The 20,993-nt window shown below is 47.4% G+C and overlaps 1 protein-coding gene across 2 annotated transcripts in view; it reads left to right on the top strand.

Moving 5' to 3' along the window:
- Positions 1-20,993, top strand: part of LOC146798073 (cytochrome P450 2G1-like) — a 998,619-nt gene that overhangs the window by 141,972 nt on the left and 835,654 nt on the right. For both annotated transcript variants that reach the window (XM_085625291.1, XM_085625290.1), the window contains exon 3: positions 14,601-14,750. In XM_085625291.1, coding sequence (XP_085481417.1) covers positions 14,601-14,750 — 150 coding nt within the window. The remainder of the gene's footprint in view (positions 1-14,600; positions 14,751-20,993) is intronic.

The following is a 20,993-nucleotide window of genomic DNA, read 5'->3' as shown; positions in this document are numbered from 1 at the left end:
AGTCAGCCAAGAAAGCTCTAAAAGAATTGCACTGGCTCCCGATGGCTGCTAGAGCACAGTTTAAGGCTATGTGCATTGTGCACAAATCTTTCCATCGAACAGGCCCTGCCATCCTGTCCCCCTTAGTTGTGCCCTACGCTCCATCCAGAGCCCTTCGCTCGGGATCATTGCACCTAGTTACCACTTCTAAAATCAACAAAGCACGTTGGGGCGGCCGTTCCTTCTCCCATACTGCTGCGAGACTTTGGAACTCCCTCCCCTTAGCCCTCAGAGAAAATAATAACCGGCTGGCTTTTAGGAAAGCTTTGAAAACCCACCTGTTTGCAAAAACGTGCTAGTCTCACCCTGCGGCCCGCCACAGTGATCAATTAAAGCGCTGCGAGGCCTCCGGGTAGTCTATGCGCTATATAAATATAATTTTTCATTTCATTTCATTTACCTGACCGCTCCCTACTTGATGGCCCAGATAGGTCACCGATCCTTGGCCTATCTGGCATTTGCTGGCCTTGATCGTGAGCCCGGCCCGTTGGAGGGCGGCCAGGACTGCTTTGAGGTGCCCCAGGTGCTCAGCCCAGTGGCTGCTGTATACGGCAATGTCATCTAAATAAGCCGTGCTGAAGGCCTCTAGCCCGGCCAGGACCTTGTTCACTAGTCTCTGGAAGGTGGCCGGGGCGTTCTTCATGCCGAAGGGCATCACCCGAAAGTGGTAGTGCCCATCAGGGGTGGAGAAAGCGGATCTCTCTTGGGCACCGGGGGTGAGCTGGATCTGCCAGTACCCGGCGGTGAGGTCAAAAGTGCTCAGGTAGCGGGCTGCTCCTAAGCGGTCGATGAGCTCGTCGGCCCGGGGAAGAGGATGGGCATCGGTCTTGGTAACAGCGTTCAGGGCCCAGTAGTCCACACAAAATCGTAGCTCCGGGGGGGGTGCCTGGGGCGGTGGCCTTTGGCACCAGGACGACGGGACTGGCCCACGGGCTGTCGGAGGGCTCGATGACCCCCGAGGGCCAGCATCTTCGCCACCTCAGCCTGGATGCAGGCCCGCACCGGGTTGGGTACTTGGTAGGCTCTGTGTCGCACGGGGGGACTGTTCCCAGTGTCGACGTCATGGACACACCATGGAGTCACCCCCGGAGTGAGGGAGAAGAGGGCCGCAAAGGGCCGCAACAGTTGCTGACAGTTGTGGTGCTGTTCCGGGGTCAGGGAGGAGGCGAGTCGGACGCCTTCGATGGTCCCGTCGTGGTCGCTGGTCCGCAGGAGGTTGGGTAGGGGCTCGGGGTCGCCTTCGCCCCCGTCGTCGGTCGCTAGCAGTAGGCTTAGTTCGGTCCGGGCAAAGTGGGGTTTGAGCCGGTTAGCGTGTAGAACCCGGAGGGGGTTCGGGGGAGACTCCATGTCGATCAGGTAGGTGACAGGGCTCTTCTTCTCCACCACCTTGAAGGGCCCGGTCCATTTGTCCTGGAGGGCGCAGGGGTCAACCGGTGACATGACCCAGACTTGCTGGCCCGGCTCAAACTCGATGGTAGAGGCGTTTTGATCGTACCATCTTTTCATGTCCTCTTGGCTGGCCTCGAGGTTGGCTTCGGCCAGGGCTCGGAACCTTCGTGTCTGGTTTCGTAGGGTCAGGAGGTATCTGTAGACGTCGGGAGGGGCATCTCGGGGCTTCGTCTCCTAGCCCTCCTTGACCAGGCTGAGGGGTCCTCGGACCGGATGCCCGTACAACAATTCGAAAGGGCTGAACCCCAGGGACTTCTGCGGGACCTCCCGATAGGCAAACAGGAGGCACGGCAGCAGGACATCCCATCTCCGCCATAGGGGTTCTTCCAGGCCCTTGATCATGCCTTTTAAGGCTCGACCAGTCCGTTCCCCTGAGGGTGGTATGGGGTGGTGAATTTGTACGTGACCCCGCACTGCTGCCACAGGGACCGCATGTATTTAGAGATGAAGTTCGTACCTCGGTCGCTCACCACTTCTCGGGGGAACCCTACTCTCGAGAAGATCCCCATTAAGGCCCGGCCCACTACGGGGGCTGTCACAGTTCGAAGCGGGATGGCCTCAGGGTACCTGGTTACGTGGTGTACGAGGACCAGGATGAAGCGGTGACCCAGGGCGGTCCGGGGGTCCAGGGGCCCTACAATGTCTATTCCGACCCGTTCGGACGGGGTGTTGACTGCTGGGAAGGGCTTGAGAGGGGCTTTGACCCGTCCCCCCGTCTTGCCGCTGGCTTGGCAGGTCTGGCAGGACTGGCAGTGGTTGTCCACATCCCTCCGCATCCGTGGGCCAGTAAAAGTGGGTCACCAGGCGGCTGTAGGTTTTGTCCTGCCCCAGGTGCCCGGCGAGGGGCACATCATGTGCCAGGTTGAGGAGGAACTCCCGGAATCGGAGGGGGACCACCAGCACGCGACTGGCCCCAAGTTCTGCAATCTTCTGCTCGCTGTACAGTAGTCCTTCGGCCCAATAGACCCAGTGTGTTCCGGTCTGGTGACCGTTGGCCTGCGAGGCCGCTTGCTGCCGGACTCCTTCAAGTGAGGGGCAGGTCTTCTGTTCCTGCTGGAACTGTTCTCTGGTGGGGCCCCCGTCATGGCGCCATTGGGCAAGCTCCGGGAGGGCGCCGAGAGAGGCGATCTCGCCCGGGGAGGGTTCCGTGGGCCTGGCATCGGTGCCCGCTTCTTCCTCGCTGGAGGCAGGTGGTGACACGGGCCCCTCGGGCTCGACGGTGTCGGCTGTCATGGACGAGCGGGGGGCCTGGGCGGCCATGGACCGGGTGGTGGCGCAGGCCCATTCGGGTAGTCCCAACATTCGGAGACGCTCTCGCCGCTCCACTTGAGCCCAGGGGGAACTCTCTAGGTCGTTCCCCAGGAGGCAGTCCACTGGAGCGTCGTCGTGGACAGTCACCTTCAGCATGCCCGTCACCCCTCCCCATTCGAAGGGGATCTGGGCCATCTGGCACATGCTTTCGCTGTTGTCGGCCGTCCGGACGGGGCATAGCACGTTTGGCAGGATCTGTTCAGGGGTCACCAGGTGGCAGCGGACAGCGGTGACACTGGCTCCGGTGTCACGGAGGGCTTCGGCCCGTCGTCCATTGATAGTGACCCACTGTTGGTACTTCTGGGTGTTGCTCGGGATGGGTGTTCGGGGCACCATTTCTCGGCTGCCCAGGCAGACCAGGGACATGGCCGCCGGCTCCCACTCAGTGGACCCCCCGTCGAGGGGTTCTTCCTCTTCCTCCCCTTCTCCCAGGGCGGCAGCCGCCAGTTGTCGGGGCGGGGGCCCGCTGGTCCCACCTCGTCGGTTCATGGGGCAGGCAGGGTTGCTGGCATAGTGTCCTGTTTGTTGGCAGCCGTAGCAGGTTATCGGGGGCCGGGGGCCGGTTTTGGCTGGCGTCGTCCCTCTTCGGGCTAGGCTCGGGGAGGGGTGTTGCTGAGGCGGCCCCCGAGGCGGACTCCGGGGCGGCCCGGCTGGGATGTCCCGATTCCGGTTCGACCCTCCTCCTCCGCCGCGCTGGCGGGGGGGTCCGGTGTGGTTTCGCTGGTACTCCCCCATCGGGTTCCGGGGGGCTCGGGCGTTGACCCATCAATCGGCCTCGGCGGCGAGCTTCCGCGGCTCGGTCAGCTTGCTGTCGAGGAGGTGTTGTCTTAGCTCCACGAAGCAGTTGTTGGAGAGGTGTTCCCAAATAATGAGGTCGACCAGCTGCCCGTAGGTGGTGACCTTGCTACCCTTGATCCAACCTTCTAGGGCCCTGCTGAAGAAGTCAACATACTCTACCCACGTGGTACCGGGGATTTTCTTGCAGTCTCTGAAATGCTGGCGGTACATTTCCGCGGTTAGTCCGTAGCGGGTGAGCAGGGCCTCCTTCATATGGTCGTACGAGGTCATCACCTCTTCCGGGAGCTGGAGCAGGGTGTCTCGGCCCTTGCTAAGGAACCGACCCCATAGGCCGGCACCCCAATCCTTCCGGGGTACCCGATGGGAGGTCATGGCCACCTCGTACGCCTTGAACCACTGCTGGATGACGTCGTTTTTATAGTACTCCTTGACGACATCCTTGGGAATATGGACCTTGGCTTCGGTGGGTGGCAGAGCGTCTCTATTGCTGGGGGTGCCGGTCTCCCCCTTCTGTGCCTTGAGTTCGAGTTCTTTGAGGCCCCGCTCGTGTTCGAGGGTCAGCCTTTTCTCTTCTAGTTCTCGATGCCGTTTCTTTTCTTCGATTTCCTCCTGCAGCCGTTTCTCTTCTAGTTCTCGATGCCGTTCCTTCTCCTCTATCTCCTCTTGTAGCCGTAACTGCTCCATGGCCCATTTCTTTTCGGCCAGCCGGAGTTTGCCGTCCAGCCGAAGTCGTGCGAGCTCTAGCTCATGGGTCCGAACCTTCTCCCGCTCTCGTATTTCTTCCGCGGAGAGGCCGGTTTCCAGGCTGTTTCTCCCTTCGTTCGCTGGGGTCGGTGCTGGTGGCGTGGCTGCATTCAGGGGCAGGGGACCTTCACCCTGGGAGGGACCCGCCTCGGACTCTATCCAGGTTCTCAGGGCTTTCTGCATCTCTTCCTTGGTACCTAGGCCGGTGGTCGTAATGCCCTTGTCTTTGCAGAACTGTTTTAACTCTTTGTGCGTGTACTCTTCCAATCGTTCTAGTTGGAACTCCATGGTCTCTGTTCGTCTGGATGGATAGCGAGTGGGTTACTTGCTTGTACGATCTGCATTCTGCTCGGATCCCGTCGCTGGCCACCAAATGTTGGAAGGCGGACCTCGGGGCAGTCGGAGAGACCACCCAGAGGGGCCCCCACACTGCACGAAGTAGCCGAGCGCTGCTGAGAAGCCTCCTAGGAGAGGTCCTTCTCCTATAACGTACTAGCACAGTAACACCACCACACAGGACTCGAGGATGTTTATCAAGACGAGCAGTTCTTTATCAGCATCTAAGAAGTTACGGTTATCGATATGTACAAGGGGGATCGAGGGATCCACAAGAGTCTCAAAGTCTCGGGTAGGGACGGGGTAGCGGGACAGTCTTTAGTAGCAGCTTGGTACGAGAGTACCCTGGGCCCAGTTCTTGATCCTCAAGCTGGAGGGACTCCGGGTCTCGGAGTGGTCGAGCCGCGACGGCGTCAGCAGGGCTCTGGCGATCAGCTCGTGGAGTTCGAGCCACGACCAGGTCAGCAGGGCTCTTAAGGTGTTTCAGTTCAGCTCGAGCTGCGATGACGTCAGCAGGGCTCCGAGGGAGGTTTCAGCGAGGTTGGGCCGCGACAGCGTCACCAGGGCACCGATGTTCCGTGAGGTTCCTTGTCTCAATAAGGTGGAGCCACGACGCAGTGAGCAGGGCTCGTGGTATAGTCTCAAGCAAGAGTTCTTCTCCGTAGGGTCAGCCGCGATTCCATCAGCAGGGCTCTTGACTCCGGGATACAACTACTGTCCCATTGCGGGGTTGCCCCAGATATAGGTCTGGAGCCCTTTGATGTCCGGACCCTTGCGCTTGGGGGGCGGAGAGGCCGGGCTGGGAGAGGCCAGACGCCCAGCGGGAGAGGCGCCAGGTGTTGAGGGACGGTGGGGGGTCCCATCGAAACTCTCCTCCTCCGGGAGTGGTTAAGTGGCCATGCGGTGCCCCCTGGCCAGATCTTGGTGCCTCGATGTCGGGGCTTTGCTGGGGCCGAGGCCGGAGGGAGCCGGGCTGCGTGGGCTGGTGCAAGGAGCAAGCATGGGGGGGGACCCCGAAGGGATGAGGGGTCCCTGTGCGGCCTGGAAAAGGGGGCCGCTGAGGCGGGTGTAGGAAAACGGGTACAATCCAAAGGGGGCCGCGAAGGGAGGAGGGGTCCCTGGCGGCCTGAAAGGGCGGCCCGTGTAGGCCGGTGCGGGGGACGAGCACAATCCAAGAGGGTTAAGACCACGCCACGAGGCCGGGTCCAACAGTGAACCTACAAGTCCTATATATCTCCACAACCAGTAATGTCCAGCGGATGCAACGGTATATTGCTTTCAAAGAGCTGTCATAATTAGAAGAAGTTACAGGTGAAAATGTTGACACAAAAGGCTGTTTTTTTCAACTAATTTTCAAATTATCCTATATTTAACTGTTTGTTTCTATAAAAAAACCTTGATGGATCTACACAAATGACCCCTTGCCGAATTCAGAATTTTGTCTTCTTCTTGAAAATGTATAGCTTTCCAGGATCCATTATTGCTTTTGTACCCATTTCTGCCATTAACTGGAAGTAGGTCAAAAGCACAAAAAATAGCGAAAATAGGCTATGTCCCAGAAAAATGCCAAAACTGTGTAAAAAATGTTGGATTTCTGTCAAAAGTCTGGTATCCCCGAAAAGCTGGGAAAATGGTGATTTCAACCCCACAAACCCTTTTTTGATAACATTTGCAGGGAAAAACCCAGATGCTTTCATTTGTAGCCCGTTTTTCCAATTGTTCCGAAAAAAATCAAAATGTTGCTGTATTTTGGCTCATTTCTGTGACCCCTCTAGGAGAATCCACAAACCCTGAGTACCTTTAGAATCCCCATGATGTTGGAAGAAAAGGACGCAAATTTGGCGTGGATACCTTATGTGGTCAAAAAGTTACAGGGGCCTCATCGCGCACTACCCCAAATAGCCAAAAAAAGGCTTGCCACAGGAGGGGGAAAGGCCTGGCAGCGAAGGGGTTAAAACATGTTTGGCTTTCATGGGTTTTGCAGGACGGAATGAAGAGGTCAGCTTTGAAGGGTTCCACTGACAGGCTGTGGTCCATAAGTAAGAAGAACTGACTCTGCATCATTTAGAGTGAGTAAGGGCCGTTGTTTAAAAGGAAATGATTCTGTGAGATAAATTGACTTGTCCATGTGTTATAGTGTTTGTATATTTGTTTGTAGAAATAAGAAACAGTTGCTCACAGATTGGTGTTCAGGATGTTGGATGGTGCATAAAAGATTTTGGATAAGGTAACAGCAGTGTGGGTGTAGTATAAGTGTGAGAATGAGTGTAGGTCCGATTGGATGTACATGACATTCAAATGTGTCTATTGTTTTTATTTTCACTGTGCTCATTCGTTCTGAGTCCTGAGGAGAACCCTAGAATACTGAGAGAGTTCAAAATGTTTTGACGGGTTTGGTAACCATAAAGTGCATATCAAACAAGATACAGTGAGGCTCAGGGTCGTGATTGAACAAATAAGTGTATTTTTTCTTTCCTTCTGAGTCTTTATTGTAGCACTGTATGGTTTCATAGCCCAAAGAGAGGAGCATTAAATATATGATTAATAAATTCCATGATTCACTGGTCCTGCCCGGATAGGCAACTGGACATGCCTTAGCCTTGCTAGCATAGGCTGGAAGAGTTCCTGATCCCCAAGTGCCCCTCAGGTCTAGGACACTTGGTGTGACATGGTCTAGGACACTTGGTGTGGCATCAGTTAAGAACCTCCTAAAAGGAAAGAAGAAATTCAGATGTTTGGATTTTCCTCCATTACCTTAAATCTTTGAAACTGCATATCCTCAGTTTCACTGATTGGATTTTTGCTCTTTTGCCATCCAATAATCTGTTACATTTTGCTCTATTTTTCAAATTTTGGCTTGGGATTTTTCCCATGTTGTAAGCACAGGTTAATTTAGTGACTTATTGTGCATCACCCTGACAAGGATTGTGGCTGCTGCTTGAGGAGCGCTCACAACCCCCTCAACCAGCAACTCAATTTCTCCCAGTGTCAAGAGCTAACTAACAGTGGGACTATGCTACACTGAGGTTTCCTACGTGATGTTCATCACTGTATAAAACAAACAAATACATAAATGTCCTGAGACCAGTAGACACTGTTCAGGACTCTAAATAATCTCTAGCTTCTTAGTGGAGGACACATACTGTGTCCTTACAGATCCCCTTTGACTATGTTCCTGTGTTTCAAATGTGACACAGAAGCACATGCTAAGGCACTCTCTTATTTGCATGGGATCACATCTGCGTACAAATTAGATAACTCTCTCCTTTTATTGTTCAGACTCTAAAAGTTCATCTGTGAATTGAATATTATTGAGAGGGTTACCTAAGCGTTATAAATACCATTGTAACCGTCCTTATCATTAACTTTGATTACCACTCATGCAGTCCTAAACGTTTCCCCACAATGGATATTTTTGTTGTTCCACTGATTCAATAACATCCATTGTTAGAAATGGGATCCCGGGTTGGCTGAGTTATGCACCCAGGCCAGGCAGGAACTACCACACTAGTCAGAGTAGGTAAGTTACACACTAAAATATAGCTGTGCTCACCCTCTGCTAGCTTTGCACAGAGCAGTCAGGCTCAACTAAAGAGGCAATGTGCAAACTGTTGTTCAACACAAACACACAGTAACACAATCAATACACCACAAAAGACTCCCCACAGGTTTAGAAAAATAGAGAATATTTATCTGAATAAAACAAGGTTAAAACAACAAAAATACAATCAGTAGACCTTGAGATATTAATTTTTAAAGTGCACAAGAATCCCTTTCAAACCAGTCCTTTGTGTGTGGACAGGTCACTACTCATAAATATGTGTGTCAGCCCCTCCCATTCTTCGCTGTCCAGAAAGGCCTATCAGAAGGCAGATGAATGCAGGTGAGTGCTCAGAATGCAGATGAGCCTCACCTTACCGTGTTTATGGCAGTCTAGAGGGAATGTGCAAAGTGTACCTGTCACCCACCCCAAAAATGTATTGGATACAGGCTGTTAGGCACATATAGTAGTAAGTGCAGAGAAATGTCCACTTTTTAAAAGTGCCATTTCGAAAACAGTAATTTTAAATCGAACTTCACCAGTAAGGGTGATATATAATTACCATTGGAAACATATGAAACATGAAAAAACTACTCCTCTCTGATAAGGAATTACAGCTAAAAAGTCTATTAAGGAATTCCCAATGCTAACCTATGAGTAGGCCTCACAGTAGTGAAAAACAATACAGGCTGTTTGTCACTACCAGGACAAGTAAAACATAAAAGGACATGGCCTACCTTTTACTGACAGCACCCTACCCATATGGTTACGTAGGCCCTACCTTAGGGGTGACATATATAATAAAATGGGAGTTTAAGGCTTAGCAAGTAGTTTTAAATGCCAAATCAAAGAGTCAGTAAACTGCACACACAGGCACTGCAGTGGCAGGTCTGAGATATGTTTGAAAAGGCTACCTATGTGGGTGGCACATCTAGTGCTGCAGGCCCACTAGTAGCAATTGAAGTACAGGCCCTGGGTATATGGTATTCCACTTTACAAGGGACTGACCAGTATATCAAATATGCCAATCATGTATACTCCAATGTCATCCTGTTTAGGGGAGAAGCCATGCACTTTAGCACTGGTTAGCGGTCGTGAAGTGCTCAGAGTTCTATGGCCAACAAAAATAATTAGCAAAACATGCAGGTAAAAAGCAAAAAAATCTAGGGGAAGACCGCCCTAAGGATGACAGATATAACACCAATTTATCTTTGTATTTACATTTGTAATCAAATATCCTCAACTTATATCTCTTCAATGTTCTGACATTTCTTGCCACTTAGTTTGTGATAAATACAAAAACAATAAAAGAGCAGAGAAATAATATATCTGGCATCCACTTTTTGCAATTCAAAATGACCATAGCAGCACAAAAATGGATACACACTTACCAACTTCTCCGTTCATGGCTACAGAAAATAATAACTTCTTTGAAGTCATACAGTTCCAGGGATAATGCAGATAAGACCGCCCACATCTGGACACAGGTGCTCCTAAAATGAACCTCATTTAGCCTTGATTAATAGCAAGGTAAAGCAAAATGTGTAAATGTAAGTAGTGCAGTGGTATTGCTTTGAAAGCCAAGTAATTAATGGAAATAAACTAGATGAAAACTATTTTAAGACACTTATTATGAGTAGGCCATTAAGTCCGATTGGCATCAGTAACATGAGTTACTTACCCCAACGGAATTATAACTTCTGTGTGTTTCAGCAGCTGAAATCTTCATCTGAAACATCGGCAACAAATGTGTGGTAATCTGCAAGAAAACACAGATTCCCACATGTTATTCCATAAAGACATGGAATCGCTGTTATTTCACAACTGCAAAATTATTGAAATCCCCAGTATTACTCTGGGCTACTCATACTGAGTGCCTAAGTGTGAAGCAAACATTTACTGTGGAACAAGGGACATACAGCATCTTCAAATACAAGGAAGAACATCAGATATTTCTCTACAACAGACCATTCCTGAAATCCATCTTCAGCATATTTTTAAGGCTTGACTATATCAGGAATGGATATAGATGAAGGGGATAGTTATGAGGTTGGTGGATGCTGAACATCTGGTGTAAACCAGAAGATGTTCCTCTCAGACAGAGTAATGGATCCCCTCCCCATTCAAAGGTTGGGGAACAACTAAGGGTCTTATTTATAGTTAGGCAGACTGCAAAACCTCTCACAACTATGGCGCATATCTGTCCACTGTATTTCAAAAGCGTTGCAACCGATATCATTCATGATAAGGCAGAAGGGTTATCAGCCACTTTTTGATGGAGTATCCCATCCTCCATAATCAAAATAAGGCCCTAACTTTCAAACCAATGTGCCTCCGCTGGATCCACCATGGGAAACCCTGCATCTATAGTCCATCCCCCCAGGGTGTCTGGGGCATTTTCTTTTTCTGATAAATGTTCAAGAATGGGGGTTTATTTTTGAAAGCATATGCAGGGCTTGCCTCCATGATATGGCATCAAAGCAAAATAGAGGGGGGGACTGGGAGTCAATAAAGGTCCGGAACCTACGCTGCAAAAGCTCTAATCCAACCAAAAAGGGAGGTACTGTTCGTATCAGAGAGAAAAGAAAGTAGACAAAATGAGGGACGAAGCAAAGAGTGGGAATCCTAAAGATTAATATCTTGGTGCCACACACAGCCCTGGGGATGTCATGCTTCATCATTGGTTTTGCTCCTCTTAGAGCAGGAGCTGCAATGCACTAAAGGCCCCAATAAAGGCCACTTTAGAGGAGATCTTTTATTGTTCTTGCCATATGATGAAGGATGCAGGTATGAGGGTGTCCTAAATGTGATAGAGTATTCAAGTGTGAGAAATGATTGGCTAAAACTGTCTAGGAGATACCAATTTTTTTTATGTGATGGTCCTCCTGGCAGGATAAAAAACCTGTAAATGAGTCAAGGCTACTGTATGAGTGTGTTGTATCCAAAAGCTCTAAGCCTGTGTGTCTAGTCAGGTCAGGGGTAGTCAGGTTGACATGTTTCGCGCCCTATGGTCCCAAAAGGATCAGTGGCGCTTCTTCAGGACTTAAAAAATGATAGTGCTACACCACATCTTAACTGTGATGTGTAGTGTAGGTATTCAATCGATAGGGACGATCAGAGGCTGTTAGGTCTCTTGCATCTCTTGTGCCAGAACCACTCAGCAGCTGTGTGGACAGTCATTTTCTTTATCATTGTATCAAGTATTTCCTTTTAGTGGGAATACCTACACTAGACATCATGGTTAAGGTGTGGGGTAAGACTATAGTTTTTTAGGTCCTGAAGAAACACAGTGGATCCTTTTGGAGGAATGTGTGAGGGCAAAAAGAATTAATCCTTAGGATTTACTCTCTATGATTCGGTCACCATTTTGTCTGCTTTTCTTTATTTCTGACAAGAACAGTACCTCCCTTGCTGTTTGGAACATGATATGATGACCCACACAACAGGGCTGTTTTGCAGAAACTACTTCTGACACAATGCCAGTAGCATTGTGGCAACAATTCCAAGCCACATCAATGGGGTATTATATGTTTGGTGGTAGGGCTGATGGTACAAGGGTTCATCTCTCAAGATATCTGTCCATATGTTCCTCAAACAGTATATGTGCTCCAAAACACTCCTCCAATGCTTGTTAACATATTAAAAGGATATTTGTACTCTATTTCTCTTTGCGCTTTCATCGAAGCGGCTCAAGCAAATGAACTTAAACTTGTCCTGCAGTACTCAAAGAATGGCCCACCGGCCACTTGTGGCTTGCCATGCCTTTCCAAGCAGCCCCCGTGGAAAGCAAAAGCAGTCACGGATTCAGTGCTACTTCTGCCTGTTGTGATTCCTCGGGGGCTGCATTCGCCGGGAAAAGCATTAAAGAGGCATATGTGGCAATCAGTGTCTCGCCTGCGTTTCCCTGCCCTCATATGCCTCTGTGACATCACTTGCTTGCGCCACGACAGAGGAAGAGGCTTTTAAAAAGGGCATGCAGGTTGCTGGAGGCCTTTTCCAGCACAGACATTCCTCCTTACCTGCCCTCAGCCTCGCCACCAGCGTCATTGCCAGCTATGTTTCGCCTCTACTGCAGACAGCGTTGCCTCACTCAGCTCCTCTGATGCCAAGCTGCCTGCAGAAGGGTACTTTGACAGAAATGGCAGCTCACACATGTATTCGAGGATCTGCAGCCAGAGTTTCTTTTTAGGAAAAGTAAGTTGGCTTGCGAGGAGATGGGAGGCGCCCGGGGAACAGTGAGGAGGTGGGAGGGAAGGTTTGGTGAAACAAAGTGTGGAAGCTCCAAGGATACAGAGCCAGAGGCCTTAAGGAGCCATGTGCATTATTTATAAATATCAAAATATGCTCATCGGAATTGTTTTTAATTTTTACTATTTAGTGAGATTATTAAATATATGTTCTTGGCCCATTTTCAATCTTTAGTTTGTATAGCAACCCAACATCGTTTTTTTTTCTTTGGGCTTTTTTCTAAAGGAAGTTCAACTTGGCTTAGGAACAAGGCTCATACTTCCACGTACAACTGCATTTAGTCTGACCCTGCTTTGCTGACGCATAGTGGTTTTCCTTGGCAGGTTTCTCCAGATTTATGCAAGCTATTACAGACATAAATAAGGCAAATATTGATTTAGCCTGTTCTAAAAATATACATAAAGAATAAAACTTGTGGTCATGTCACCCAGAAAATATCATCAGGCTGATTAAAAACAGTTTTTGCCGTAGATAGGAAGGAGTGCTGTGCTTTAATGATTAATGAATACGTTGTATCTAACTGCTTCTTTTTAATTCATTTGTTTTTTTAATGACAGGTAGTTGAGCTTGTTGTAAAAAAGCAGTCCAGCCAAGTACCATGCATTGGGGTCAGCCTAATGCATTTTAGTGCTGGTGTCCGCATCACTGCACTAAAATGCACTGGTCACCCATTTACAGTGTCCCTTGGACCACTGTATCGAGGAGCACTTGAGAGCTGAGTTGTATACCTAATAATCAGGGCCTTCCAGACAGCGCCCTTAAAATGTCATGCTGTGCAGACTGCGACCTCTGTAAATCTACAACTGAATACAGCATGCCCTCTAAGAACCATGCCTCCTGGGTTAGGATAGCACATGTTAGAGCTGGTGTACACATTAATGCACTGGTTACATTTCAAACCTATCCACATATTTGTTTCACAAAATACAGCATTTTCTCAATCTTTTGAACGGTTCCAAAAAGTTAAATTTGACAATATAAAATTTACAAAACTTGGCGCGATTTATGGTAAAATATAGAACCAGGTAAGTGCTGCATAGAGGAAATGCCATGAACTACGCATGGCCAAGCAGGCACCAAGGCATATGAATCCCATTTTGGAGCATCACGTGATCCATAAGTCAGATTTCTATTTTAAAGATTGGAAACTGCCCAGGCAGAAGAGAAAGAGTTAGTATTGCCTTTGGGTGCCAAGTTTACAGCAGCTCTGGAATGAAGACCATAAAAAAAAAAAAATAATAAGTAGATAAAGGTATAGAGAATGCAGAACAGCTAAAGGGAATGATTGCACAGGTAGAATCCACCCGGAAAAAAAAGAATTTTAAAATGCATAGGAATATTCTTCAGCCAAGAAACATGATGCCATTTTTGAGACTTAATCATCATTTTAGCCTTAGGGCCTGATTACATGTACACAGTCCATAGGAACGCCGAACTAGGGGTGGAGGTCCGACCCGCGCTACGCTGCAGGCCCACCCGCAGTATTCAGAGTGTACCGGTCAGACCGCCCCAAGACCACCGGCTCTGCCGGAATCAAGGATCCCGCTGGCCCAGCGGTCCGCAACCGGCATGAATATGCTGGTGGTGCCGTTGCAGGCACCACCAAGCATATTCTGAGGTTCCTCTTCACTGCCCTTTTCATGGCAGTGAGCCCGCCAGGAAAAGGGTGGCGGAGAGGCAACTAAGGGGTTCCTAAAAGGGTCCCCTGTAAGACTGTTTCATTTGTGATTGGGGATGCATGCAGGAAGGCACATGTTGTGCTCCCCTGTAATTGCACCGCAGTTCCTGCACAGTGTGGCATGCATTGCACACCATGTAGGAACATGCTGCTGTAGCTGTCACGGCGGCGGGCTGCATGTTAGGCTCGCCTGTTAGCCTAACAGCCCACCGCAGTGAAACCGCTGCAGCATCGCCCGCCCAAAGCAGAGTACACTTGTAATACGGTGAGCGGGCACATCATGGCTTTTGCAGTCCTCCAGTGGTCGGCGCAGTGGCGGCACCGCTGGAGTACCGCCAACGTCATAAGAAGGCCCTTAGTCAAATTTTACAAAGAGCTGTACTCACTAACTAAAGCAAACTGTGCAGTGTATGAAGCTTTTGAGGTTCAAAGACGTTTATCTTTTTGGTCATTCAGGGGTGATCAGCGCCAATGGGGAGCGCTGGAAGCAGCTTCGTCGGTTCTCTCTAATGACCCTGAGGAATTTCGGGATGGGGAAGCGGAGCATTGAGGAACGCATCCAGGAAGAGGCACAGTTCCTGGTGGAAGAGTTAAGGAAGACAAAAGGTTGGTATCAATTTCAAGGTACACATTAAAAACAAGATGAGAGGCCAGATTACAAGAACTGGCCAAGTGATGCTAATTAGCAGAGAGATGCTGTTATGGCTGCAAAAATAATTCTCCATATTTTGAAAGTCTGGATTTTTGCCACCGCCAAACAGGAATGTCTGTAGAATGGAATGGAGTAAAATATTAATAATGTGCTGTTTAGCATCTGCTTGTTTATTGTAAGGTTTTATTATTCTGTTCCAGTTTTGGTGGTTGTATTTTGCTGCAAAATAGAGAAATATTACAAGATGCAAAAAAAAGATAACATTAGAAGTTTGAAAATATTAAGGATGAAGCTAACCTTGAGGAGCATTTACGTCGTAGTACAATGCAGTGTATGCAAGCATGCCTCTTTTGAAAGCAAAAGTTCGATATTCTACAAATGTGTTTGTTGTTTAGATAGTCTCTTGTGCTGTAAAATGCTGACTCTCTCCTAGAATTGTTGCTGTCGGTTGAGGTGGGGATAACTCTGTACTGGTCTCTGCTTTTGCACCCACACCCACATCGTTCTTATGTCGGTGATTCTATCTGGAAGTGGGTGCCATTCATTGCCCTGTTCTGCTCTGCTGTTCCCCTCCTAAACTGAGAATTGTTCACAAGTCAAATAACAAAGCAGAGGGAGAAAGAGCAGTACGAGGTCTAGTTGAAAAACGAGATATTATGGTAGTGAACTATGGTACACCATAGCATAATCACATTGACTCTGGATAGAAAATAAAATCGAGGTAGAAAGGGGGAGAGAGAGAGAAGAGCGAGGATTGGGTATTCCTTATCAATTAACAGTTGATGTATTTGCAGGTGGGACAATATAAAAGATTAAGAAAAACTGGGATGGGATAATTTGCTTGTATATATGCAGAAAGGTGCACATCAAAATTTAGGGTTCTTCGATTTTCTCTAAATACAAGTCTATACTGATCCATAGTAGTCTGGGAAAAGAAGTGTTAAAGTTATCATTATTTAAGACCTTATCTGAACTCCTGGTGTAGCACACTCAGGACCATCATATGTAGTGAGATAGATTTACCATGGCCTTTGGGTGCACGAAAAGGCATACAGAAAGGTTTCTCAGTAATGAGTATTGACAGTTTCATGTCACAACTGTTCAAGTGTGTCACATCCAACATTGAACCTCAACACAGGACCAACATTTAAACCCCCCCGTACAAACCCTGGTCGTATCTCAATGTGCTTGATTAACATCTTGCCTGCCAGTATTGGACTTCCTTGAAGAGCATCTGTAATGTCTTTGTCTGACTGACAAAGGGTCTCAAGAGGTTTGAATGAAACTCCACTAACTACTCCATTGGCTCCGTCTACCAGCCTACATTGCATTCACTTTTGGTTACATTAACCAAAAAGTCATTTATTCAAGCTCCTCCGTAAATAGTCACATGGATAGAAATCCCCAATGGACTGCTTAACACTCGCATCAGCAGCCTCAGCCGACTTGAGAATAGACAGGCAAGCAAGAGACATCAATATACCAAGCATTCTCCTGCTCTGTGGCTAGCATCTGGAGCCTCTCCCCGTTCAGATCCCACCGGTTCCTTCACTCTTGGTCCATGTATGTAACACCTAATCCACGTGTAATCCTCTACGTGACGGATCCAGCTGGCAACCCCTGTTTTCCTACATGCACCACCTCTTTCATCATCTTCTTCTGTTTGCCTTCCCTCCCTCACCACCACAATATTGGTATAGTGCTGAATTGGGGTAATGTTGTGCTGCTTTGCAGTTATATTTGTGTTAAACATCCCACTTCTACACGCATACATATTCTATTGTACCCCAAGTACCTACTCCAGGGCTGAAAAGCGCATGCATTTCCCAGATATTTCCCCTTGGCCAGGCAATGTTAATATGGGGCCAATGCTTGCCCCCGTTGGTAAGTCATTGTCATAATGCTCCTGGTGTCCTAAAGGAGGCCAGACTATAGTGTAATGTGCCCTGTCATCCCCGATAGGTGAGTCATTGCTCTCACATATTTTAGGGTTCGTTGTAGACATCTCGCAATAAGTCTGTAAGGGCAAGGGTACACACTTGGTTTCAATCAGTAGTCCATTATAGGTAATGATGTGCTACAAGTATATCATAAAATGTGGGTATCCATGCCATAATATGTCACAGGTGTTCCCCATAGTTTAGGCAATGGCATTATGTGACAAACATCTCTTATATATCAGTCAATACCATGGCATACCTCGGGCATTTTCTACGATCCAGTAAAAACCATGGTGTGCAATAGCTACCTAGTATGTGCCACTTAAACCAAAAATGTACATATGGTGTCCTCCATAAGCCAGGTAATGGTTTATGTTACCTATGTCATCCATGTCATCCCCATGTCATCCCCTCATAGACCTGTCAATGTCATGATGTGTTTGTGGCACTCTTGTAGTTTAACCAATGCCTCAACATGTCTACTGCCTCTACGTAGGTTACTTGGCTAATTAGAAGGCACTCTGGTGTGTCCTAATGGTCCAGATGCCCCATACAGGACAGGCCATAATTTGCCCATTGCACCCCAAAGGCTAGGCAAAGCCAAGATCGGTCCATGCACACTGTGCAGTATGCACCATGATGTTTTCTTATGATTCACGTGTCCCAATAGGCCAATTAATTTCATGATGTGCCAAATGAGACTGCCATAGTCAATGTTTTCCTCTACCTCCGATGCCCCATACAGAACAGTATAGACCATAATTTTCCCCTTGTCCCCTATTGGCTTTCCAATGCCAAGATCTGACTGTGCACACCATCGACCCATCAGTTCCATGATATGTCCAACACCATGTGCAGCCAGTGTCATGATGTTCCTCAGAACTCCCCCACGGACAGGTCAATGCCCTAATGTCCCACAAGATTTACCTAGAGGGCTGTCAATTTCACAATGTGCCTGCAATATCCTTTATAAACCAGCCAATACCATGTTTATGACAACTTTCTTTTCCTACAGATTTTGAATTCATAGCTAAAGTTTGAGAGGATATTCATGCTTGGATGGAACACCAGCACTTAAAGTTTAACCTACTTAAAATTAGCGCAGGTTTCCTGGTATCCTACTAGGAATCTTGAATCATAAGGGAATGGATCACTTGTAACTGGAAATAGGGGTCTTTTGGGTCGTTGTCTGAACCACTAATACCAAAATAGGTATTATGAGAACCCTCAATCACGTATTTGTGATGGTATTAGCGGTGTATCTTGGTTTTCCGCCTTTTGAATACGTGTAAGCATTATCATCGGGTCTCTTGTGTTATGCTTCCTCCACCTGGAGGCAACCGCTACTTCGCAGTAGTGATCAGAAATATTGGTGCAAAAAAGTGCAAAATAACGTGAAAAATTGGCTTTAAAAATGTCTTGCCAGTACTTCCTTCAAAAGCAAAATTTATTCCGTCAGGTGTATTGGTAGACTTCTAAAAACAAGGGTGGTGCAGTGGGTCAAATTATGTAACCCCAGCACTTTAGGTGTCCAAATCAAAAAAATGTGGTCGACATGTTTCTGCCCTTCTGGCGCCCCTGGAGGGGGTCGTTGGGCATTCCTCAGGACCTAGTGAAAGTGTGAACCGGTATTCTCCAGTTCAGAGATATTGAATATATCAGTGTCTTAAGGTTATTCTTTTCCTACAAAAAGGGGGAACAAGTACACTAAACAATAAGTATAAAATTAAATAAAACAAAACAAAACGAGACAGTACAATGAAATGTACACCAATCATGATGAATATTCAGCAGATGTCGTATAGAAAATGGCAATTCTTTACAATACTGTACTGTAAAGCAAACTCAAAAATGGCAAGTCTTTACTGTAATCAGGAAAGCGATCTCAGCATTTCGCATCTTTTGGTTATTAGAATACACAGAATCTGAGTTCCGAGCTGGGGTTGGGGGGAGAAGGTATGAAGGTCTCGCTATGTCAATGGTGATTAAAGATGTACAGTAACCTGTAATGTTGGAGTACATGGCATTTAGAATGACAGATCGCTTTGCCAAAAGTATGAAATAAACAGAAGGCGGAATTTTGCACTTAACAACAGAGACGAGAAGAAAACATCGTCAGTTACCTTTTTGGGCGCGTCCGTATTGCGGCTGCTGCCTTGCCACCGTAAGCGCGTTTTGCCTGCAAGTAGAAACGGGATAGGGCTGGGATAGGTGGGGGTAGGGTGGGTTTAAATACCGTGTTGTAATCGAAGGCTGCAGGGCTGGTTGTCATTTCCGAGATTCTTCCTTCGTACCTCCTTTGTGGGCTCCGCACAACTTGTGCTGACGCTGGCTTGCAGGGCTCGTACTGAACGAGATCCCGTGTTTTTGCCGTTTTGTACTCGTTCTTCATGGAGATTGAGGAAGGACTTTAATCGTCATTGTTTGTATGAGTCGAAAAAAGACTCGCTTTGTGTATGACTTGTTTGGCGCTAAAAAGTATGGTTTTAATTTAAATAGAAGCTATTTTTACATAAAGCTAACTTTTAAAATATATGATGCGCTATGAAAAAACTATTTCTGTATATGGAAGTATGGTATTTTCGGGGATGTAGTCTTTAGAAAGTCTGCTTCTTTCTGCGATATCCACCTGTTAATTTCGGCTTCTTCTACCATGATCTTAATGGTTTGTTGTAATCTTGCAGTCGGATCTGTTGTGATAATTGTGTAGAATTTTTCGTCGGATAGTAGGTTTAGGCATTGTTGATTGTAGCCATCTTTACTTATTAGGACGATTCCTCCTCCCTTGTCTGCTGGTTTTATTATCATGTCTGTGGCATTTTTCAAAGATTCCAGAGCTTGTTTTTCAACTCTTGTTAGATTCATGAATGGTTTTTTTGTCGATTCTGTCAGTTCACCGATTTCCTTCATTATTGCTTGTTCAAATGTCTGGAGTTCGATGGGAACTTGGTGATTTGGTGGGCAGAAGGTGGATTTAAGGCGTAATGGTGTGTCACCTACTTTATCCTCAGTATCTTTATTCGAGAAGAAGGCTTTGAGTTTTAGCTTTCTGCAAAATTCGGCGGCTTCACATTTTATCTTGAAGATATCTAGGTTTGGTGTTGGTACATACCCGAGTCCTTTATTGAGTACCTTTTCTTGTACCTCTGTCAGAACTGTATCAGTTAGATTAATTACGAGCGAGTCGTGCTCGTTCCTGGTTTCTCCTTGGACATGTTGGACATGTTCCTGGTTTGGACTTGCCTTTCTTGGTCTGTCCACATCACTCCTTTTCTCCGTCCTCTCTGGTTTGTCTGGCCACGTCCTAAAAAAGACGGTTGTTGCATATATGGTCCTAGGTAATGGCCCATAGGTGGGGGTCCTGGGGTAAATGGATTCATCCAACCTTGGAAGTTTGGTGTATATGGTTGGAAGGGGAGTGGTTGTTGGTTTCCATATTGGGGAGTCCGCCAGAAATTTGGTCTCCGCTGTTGTTGACGTCTGTAGGTACCTCGGTTCCTTCTTTGTGGTCTTGTCTCTCCATTGTTCCAGTCGGAGCTGTCAATTGATGACCCGCTATTATCGGTATCAGACTGATAATCTGGTATTTCGTAGTCTTCCTTGCTGTATGGGTGCATTTTCTCCATGGAGAAACGTTTGAGATCTTTTCCCAATTTCTGTATTTTATTGTTGGTTATGTACTCCTTGGTCTCGTTCATGTCTTTGTTGATTTCCTCAAGTCTTTTTTTGTAGATTGATAATTGAACCATGTTCTTGATCTTGGTTTCATATAGTTGAATTTTGATAGTTAGGGCATCGGTCAGTCTTGTGGCTGTTTTTATTATCAACACAAGGTAATCTCTTGTGCACTTCCACGATATCGCAGACCAATCCTTACGGAATGCTAAATCTTTTAGAAAAATACGTGGTGCATTATGTACCCAGAGGCCCCTGGGGGCTGCATTTGCTCTCAAATATTCGGTCATTATGATGCCGTGAATAGCAGTCCTTATTTGCTCCTTTTTCAGCTCAGAAAGTTCTTCCCAGTCCGTATTTTGTTCTAATGTTTGGGTGAGATCGTTATTCTGAAGTAGTGATGGTAAGGAAAGAATTGCATTTATTTCATCCGCTGAGTAACTCAAACCTAGATTTTCGGCCATGGTTGGCAAAGTAGGTTTGAGGTTAGTGTCTAGAAAATGTTGGGATTATAAGCAAAGTTCTGGTTCCTTTGCTAAGGGAGGTAGTTAGTGATGCTCCCACAGCTGTGCGCTGCTTAAT

This window comes from Triturus cristatus, chromosome 9 (assembly GCF_964204655.1).
Source record: "Triturus cristatus chromosome 9, aTriCri1.1, whole genome shotgun sequence".
Lineage (NCBI taxonomy): Eukaryota > Metazoa > Chordata > Amphibia > Caudata > Salamandridae > Triturus > Triturus cristatus.
Note: the sequence above shows the minus strand (reverse complement) of the source record. Positions and strands in the feature narration are given on the sequence as shown.